The following is a 7,500-nucleotide window of genomic DNA, read 5'->3' on the forward strand; positions in this document are numbered from 1 at the left end:
AAAAATGCATTCAAGACTCCTTTTTGCGCATTTCTTTCTTTACCTATAGAAATACAAATGAAGAGGGAAAACTTAAGTATTCACGCATTTTGTGATGAATGACAAGTTGTTTCTTCCAGATGAAATTTGGTGTTTAAAATTCAATTGAGGTGGTTATAATGGGGGTATACTGAAGACCGGCCATTTTGAGGACCATACACAATAATCCAGGTGACATGAAATAACGGTTTAGCCACCCGTCCCAGGATATGTGTAGGGACATAGAGACATTTCCTCACCATGGAGACCACAAATCATCTTCTTCACTATGGTATCAATGTGTTCTGCCCATGACTACTGACTATCAGCTACTGTGCCCAATGATTGTACTTGAGTGTGGAACCTATAGAACAGGTAGACAAGTTCAAACTCACCTTTGGTCTAGATGACAGTTTATGTCTCGACCCCAAGACAATTGATTTGGTTTTCGAGATATTCAGTACCAACATATTTTGTTTTATCCAATCAAAAACCTTATTTAACTCCGCTGATAAAACATTGTCCTGTTCACTGACAGTTTTTGCAGCATAATACAATGTGGTATCATCAGCATATATTTGTACCGTTGCTTCACACAAAACTGATGGTACATCGTTAGTGAAGATGCCACAACCAAAGAGTTAGCATGAGACCAGCTGCCAGTGTAATAAAGCTGTTGTGTCCTTTTTGTGACATAACTCTTCATAAGTTGAATGGAAGTTGGACTAAAGCCGTAGCATTTGAGTTTACCAGTGAGTAGATTGTGATCTATGACATCAAATGCAGTAAAATCAGCAAAAGCGGGAGCAGCCGGAGCAGCCGGAGCAGCCGGAGCAGCCGGAGCAGCCGGAGCAGCGCGTCAATTTGAAGTTAAAAAATCGGAACTTTATGCAAATGATCAGACCGGGATTCCCGAAGCGAGAAGCCTCAATGCAGATTGTACTTTCGTGTACACACAAACGTACACTCATTCACATGCGTACATGAGCAGAGCTGTGCACTAACAAACTTATTTTATCAGTATCAGTTTATCAACAATTAATATATTTCATCCAGCAAACTGACATTTTTGCTGATTTGACTGCTGTTTTTACCTGAACTGCTCATGTGAAACACGTATCTGATGGTTGAGGAGCTGTATGGTCCGAATGATTTTATTTGCTACATTGATCCAATGCAAAATAATTAAAAACCGTGCTTATTAATCACAAAACACAGTTTAAACATCATGACCACATCCGCTCTGACCCGGTGTGTCAGTGATCAGCGCAGACAGACTGCAGCTCTAGCCTGATTTATGGTTCCACATTAAATCGACGGCGTACCCTACGCCGTCGGCTCTGCGTTGGTGTGACACGGAACCATAAATCAGCCTTCACCGGGAGCAAGGGCCCCCCCGGGCGGTTGATGTGGATCCCCCGACCAAACTTGCAAAGGAGCATCAAACTGACTCTTATCTACGCGGAAATAACGCTAAAATACAAAGAAGGCGTCCCAAAGTGTGATCTATGGTGAAATAGGAAACTGAAGATGTGCACGCTATATGTGTAGGCTGTTCCCACTGTTCCCTCCGGTTCTGCAGCGCAGCTTTAGCCCCGCCCACTGCAGCTTTAGCCCCACCCACTGTAGCTGTAGCCCCGCCCACTGTAGCCCCGCCCACTGCAGCTTTAGCCCCACCCACTGCAGCTTTAGCCCCACCCACTGCCGCTTTAGCCCCGCCCACTGCAGCTTTAGCCCCGCCCACTGCAGCTTTAGCCCCATCCACTGCAGCTTTAGCCCCACCCACTGCAGCTTTAGCCCCGCCCACTGCAGCCATCGACAGTACATGCAGCTTTCAGTGTGAACCAGCCCCCGGGTCTGGCAGTCAGAAGGCGCGCCGATTTTTTCCAGTGGCCAACCGCGGTACTGCAACCAAAAATCCCATGCGGCCCAGAAAGCTTTTTTCCCATAGACCGCAATAGTAAAAGAGAAGCCTCTAAAACTGTTCACAGGACACCTCCAGCTGTAATCCCCGGCAATTACTAATCTTTGTATTCTATATTTTTAAGTCATGGACTTTATATCCGTCAAAAATGTTTTATAACGGCCAGAAAAGTAAAAGAAAAGTCTCTTTCTGGGCGTGACGTCACGGCTGACGTCACAGCCGTGTCCGTGCATTCCACGGATGTTTTATATTAATATATATTATATAATTATATTATATTAATACATTAATAATATATGTAATGCTATACATGTAATAATATACATTAATTAATATATTATATTAATACTTATTATATTAATATTCGCGGCATTGCCCCGGGGCATGATGGGAGGCCCCAGAGCATCATGGGAGGTGACTCAACTGCGCATGCTCTATGGGCCGCTGTATGCGGAAGTAAACCCGGAAGTCAGAGATTTTTTCGGCGGATGCGCTGGCTGAGCAGAATGCATTGAAATGAATGGGCGGCCATTTTTGACGTCCGATCCAGTTATTATTATAGATCCATGGTGTGAACGCTCCAAGCAGCGTGATGCTGGCGTCAGGTGAATTTTGACGCTTTCAGTGTGAATGCAGAGTTATCAGACGTTAGCAGAGTCGGCAGCCGTTAGTAGACGTTAGCAGAGTTAGAAGAGTTATCAGACGTTAGTAGATGTTAGCAGAGTTATCAGACGTTAGCAGAGTCGGCAGACATTAGTAGACGTTAGCAGAGTTAGAAGAGTTATCAGACGTTAGTAGATGTTAGCAGAGTTATCAGACGTTAGTAGAGTCGGCAGACGTTAGTAGACGTTAGCAGAGTTAGAAGAGTTATCAGACGTTAGGAGAGTTATCAGACGTTAGCAGAGTTAGGAGAGTTATCAGACGTTATCAGAGTTAGGAGAGTTATCAGACGTTAGGAGAGTTATCAGACGTTAGCAGAGTTAGGAGAGTTATCAGACGTTAGTAGACGTTAGCAGAGTTAGGAGAGTTATCAGACGTTAGCAGAGTTAGGAGAGTTATCAGACGTTAGCAGAGTTATCAGACGTTAGTAGACGTTAGCAGAGTTAGGAGAGTTATCAGACGTTAGCAGAGTCGGCAGACATTAGTAGACGTTAGCAGAGTTAGGAGAGTTATCAGACGTTAGCAGAGTCGGCAGACGTTAGTAGACGTTAGCAGAGTTAGAAGAGTTATCAGACGTTAGTAGATGTTAGCAGAGTTAGAAGAGTTATCAGACGTTAGTAAACGTTAGCAGAGTTATCAGACGTTAGTAGAGTCGGCAGACGTTAGTAGACGTTAGCAGAGTTAGAAGAGTTATCAGACGTTAGTAAACGTTAGCAGAGTTATCAGACGTTAGTAGAGTCGGCAGACGTTAGTAGACGTTAGCAGAGTTAGAAGAGTTATCAGACGTTAGTAAACGTTAGCAGAGTTATCAGACGTTAGTAGAGTCGGCAGACGTTAGTAGACGTTAGCAGAGTTAGGAGAGTTATCAGACGTTAGTAGAGTCGGCAGACGTTAGTAGACGTTAGCAGAGTTAGGAGAGTTATCAGACGTTAGGAGAGTTATCAGACGTTAGTAGACGTTAGCAGAGTCGGCAAACGTTAGTAGACGTTAGCAGAGTTAGGAGAGTTATCAGACGTTAGTAGAGTCGGCAGACGTTAGTAGACGTTAGCAGAGTTAGGAGAGTTATCAGACGTTAGGAGAGTTATCAGACGTTAGCAGAGTTACGAGAGTTATCAGACGTTAGAAGAGTCGGCAGACGTTAGTAGAGTTAGGAGAGTTAGGAGAGTTATCAGACGTTAGTAGACGTTAGCAGGGTTAGAAGAGTTATCAGACGTTAGTAGACGTTAGCAGAGTTAGAAGAGTTATCAGACGTTAGTAGACGTTAGCAGAGTTAGAAGAGTTATCAGACGTTAGTAGACGTTAGCAGAGTTAGGAGAGTTATCAGACGTTAGGAGAGTTATCAGACGTTAGTAGACGTTAGCAGAGTTAGGAGAGTTATCAGACGTTAGAAGACGTTAGCAGAGTTAGAAGAGTTATCAGACGTTAGTAAACGTTAGCAGAGTTATCAGACGTTAGTAGAGTCGGCAGACGTTAGTAGACGTTAGCAGAGTTAGGAGAGTTATCAGACGTTAGTAGAGTCGGCAGACGTTAGCAGAGTTAGGAGAGTTATCAGACGTTAGGAGAGTTATCAGACGTTAGTAGACGTTAGCAGAGTCGGCAAACGTTAGTAGACGTTAGCAGAGTTAGGAGAGTTATCAGACGTTAGTAGAGTCGGCAGACGTTAGTAGACGTTAGCAGAGTTAGGAGAGTTATCAGACGTTAGGAGAGTTATCAGACGTTAGCAGAGTTAGGAGAGTTATCAGACGTTAGCAGAGTTAGGAGAGTTATCAGACGTTAGAAGAGTCGGCAGACGTTAGTAGAGTTAGGAGAGTTAGGAGAGTTATCAGACGTTAGTAGACGTTAGCAGAGTTAGAAGAGTTATCAGACGTTAGTAGACGTTAGCAGAGTTAGAAGAGTTATCAGACGTTAGTAGACGTTAGCAGAGTTAGAAGAGTTATCAGACGTTAGTAGACGTTAGCAGAGTTAGGAGAGTTATCAGACGTTAGGAGAGTTATCAGACGTTAGTAGACGTTAGCAGAGTTAGGAGAGTTATCAGACGTTAGAAGACGTTAGCAGAGTTAGGAGAGTTATCAGACGTTAGGAGAGTTAGGAGAGTTATCAGACGTTAGCAGAGTTATCAGACGTTAGCAGAGTTACAGTAGGAGAGTTATCAGACGTTAGGAGAGTTAGGAGAGTTATCAGACGTTAGCAGAGTTATCAGACGTTAGGAGAGTTAGGAGAGTTATCAGACGTTAGCAGAGTTATCAGACGTTAGCAGAGTTATCAGACGTTAGGAGAGTTATCAGACGTTAGAAGACGTTAGCAGAGTTAGGAGAGTTATCAGACGTTAGCAGAGTTAGGAGAGTTATCAGACGTTAGAAGACGTTAGCAGAGTTAGTAGACGTTAGCAGAGTTAGGAGAGTTATCAGACGTTAGAAGACGTTAGCAGAGTTAGGAGAGTTATCAGACGTTAGCAGAGTTAGGAGAGTTATCAGACGTTAGTAGACGTTAGCAGAGTTAGGAGAGTTATCAGACGTTAGCAGAGTCGGCAGATCGATGCCTAGATTCATCCCGGAACAGCAGTCGTGTTTGGAGGGGCGGGGCTTACGGCTGGTGACTTCCTGACTGAAATACCTGGCGGGACATTAGAGGTACGGAGTGTGGAGAGCCCTGCTCACATTTGACCATGATCATGTAGACCTCGATGGTGCAGATGGGGGGCTGCGGCAGCCGCTCGCCGCTCTCCAGCACCGCCGCGATCTCGCTGGCCGGGATGCCGTTGTAGGGTTTGGATCCGAAGGTCATCAGCTCCCACACCGTCACCCCTGCAGGAACATCATCGCTGGTTAGAGCCGAGCCAGGAGGAACCCGCGCTAGAATCCACAGGGGTAGCGCCTCAGAGGTGTAGCCGCGGTAACCGCGGTAACCTGCCTCACCGTAGCTCCAGACGTCGCTCTGGTGGGTGTAGGTCCACTGCAGGATCGACTCCAGCGCCATCCACTTGATGGGAACCTACGGAGGAGAAACGAGAGGGACGTCTGGGCATCCGTCCATCATTTATACCCATTTATCATAAATGTCTGAGACCCAACCACCAGACCTTTCCCCCGTCAGCGTGGTACTCCTTCTCATCGGCGGTCAGCAGCTTGGCGAGGCCGAAGTCGGTGATCTTGATGTGGTTGGGGCTCTTCACCAGGACGTTCCTCGCCGCCAGGTCTCGGTGCACCAGGTGACGCTCCTCCAGGTAGTTCATCCCCTGCACACACAGACACTTTAGCCCTAACTGTAACCAGAACCCCAGAAACGGAGCTCTGGTCCAGACAGGACCAGGACCTGGAGGGCCCCCCGGATACAGCCTCAGATAACACGTGTTGACCCCAAAGCATCTCCATCCACCTAATGTTGTCAGACCTGCCTAGACATACTGGTTAAATTGCCTAAATAAGCCGCGTTAATGTGCACGTTGAACTCCCTGAGTAGGTTTTGGTGGTTAATTAGGTACGTGAGAGTGGAATCAGCCTCCTTGCAGTGTGATATGTTTATGCAGCTCTAAGCGATATTCCTTTTACGTTATCTATCTTTATATCTTTAGTGCAGCAGTGTAGTTATGGTCTGCGTCCACTAGATGGAGAAAAAGACTCTTCAGTTAAACCTCCATAATTTCCCCATAATATATATATATATATATATATCAGAATCAGAATCAGAATCAGAAAAGCTTTATTGCCAGATCAGACATAAATCAGACGAGAGAACTTGACTCCGGTTTACACCGATGGCACCATTAATACGGACGCCATATATATATATATATATATATATATACGGTATATATATATATATATATATATATATATATATATATATATATACGGTATATATATATATATATATATATATATATCCTTGAACCGCCACCTTACCGTGGTGGAGGGGTTTGAGCACCCGAATGATCCTAGGAGCTATGTTGTCCGGGGCTTAATGCCCCTGGTAGGGTCTCCCATGGCAAACAGGTCCTAGGTGACGGGTCAGACAAAGAGCGGTTCAAAGCCCCTTATGAAGCAAAAACCAGCAAGGAAGTGTACGTCGCCCGGACTGGCGTTACCGGGGCCCCACCCTGGAGCCAGGCCTGGGGTCGGGGCTCGCAGGCGAGCGTCTGGTGGCTGGGTCTTGGCCCACGGGACCCGGCCGGGCGCAGCCCGAAGGAGCGACGTGGGCCCGCCCTCCCGTAGGCCCACCACCCGCGGGAGAGTTCATAAGGGGAAGGTGCCGTGCGATTTGGGTGGCAGCCGTGGGCGGGGGCCCCGGCGACCCAATCCCCGGACGACGACTCTGGCTTTAGGGACATGGAATGTCACCTCGCTGGGGGGGAAAGAGCCTGAGCTTGTGCGGGAGGCTGAGAGGTACCGACTAGAGATAGTCGGGCTCACCTCCACGCACAGCCTGGGCTCTGGAACCCAACTCCTTGAGAGAGGTTGGACTCTCTTCCACTCTGGAGTTGCCCATGGTGAGAGGCGGCGAGCTGGTGTGGGCTTGCTAATAGCTCCCCAGCTCAGCCGCCATGTGTTGGAGTTCTCCCCACTTAGCGAGAGGGTCGCTTCCCTGCGCCTTCGGGTCGGGGATAGGTCTCTCACTGTCGTTTCGGCCTACGGGCCGAACGGCAGTGCAGAGTACCCGGCCTTCCTGGAGGCCCTGGGAGGGGTGCTGGAAAGTGCCCCAACTGGGGACTCCATCGTTCTGTTGGGGGACTTCAACGCTCACGTGGGCAGCGACAGTGTTACCTGGAGAGGTGTGATTGGGAGGAACGGCCTCCCCGATCTGAACCCGAGTGGTGTTTTGTTGTTGGACTTCTGTGCTAGCCACAGTCTGTCCATCATGAACACCATGTTCGAGCATAAGGGTGTCCATCAGTGCACGTG

The 7,500-nt window shown here is 47.2% G+C and overlaps 1 protein-coding gene across 2 annotated transcripts in view; it reads right to left on the reverse strand.

Moving 5' to 3' along the window:
- LOC133423117 (melanoma receptor tyrosine-protein kinase-like) overlaps nucleotides 1-7,500 on the reverse strand; it is a 55,330-nt gene that overhangs the window by 4,767 nt on the left and 43,063 nt on the right. Inside the window, exons 21-23 of one of the 2 annotated variants that reach the window (XR_009770799.1) lie at nucleotides 5,682-5,837; nucleotides 5,518-5,593; nucleotides 5,216-5,406 (exon numbers count right to left, since the gene is read on the reverse strand). Coding sequence is in view for 1 of the 2 variants with exons in the window: in XM_061713252.1 (XP_061569236.1) it covers nucleotides 5,260-5,406; nucleotides 5,518-5,593; nucleotides 5,682-5,837 (379 nt within the window). In the remaining variant the exon portion in view is untranslated. The remainder of the gene's footprint in view (nucleotides 1-5,215; nucleotides 5,407-5,517; nucleotides 5,594-5,681; nucleotides 5,838-7,500) is intronic. The other variant, XM_061713252.1, reaches the window with a different exon arrangement.

This window comes from Cololabis saira, chromosome 22, assembly GCF_033807715.1.
Source record: "Cololabis saira isolate AMF1-May2022 chromosome 22, fColSai1.1, whole genome shotgun sequence".
Lineage (NCBI taxonomy): Eukaryota > Metazoa > Chordata > Actinopteri > Beloniformes > Belonidae > Cololabis > Cololabis saira.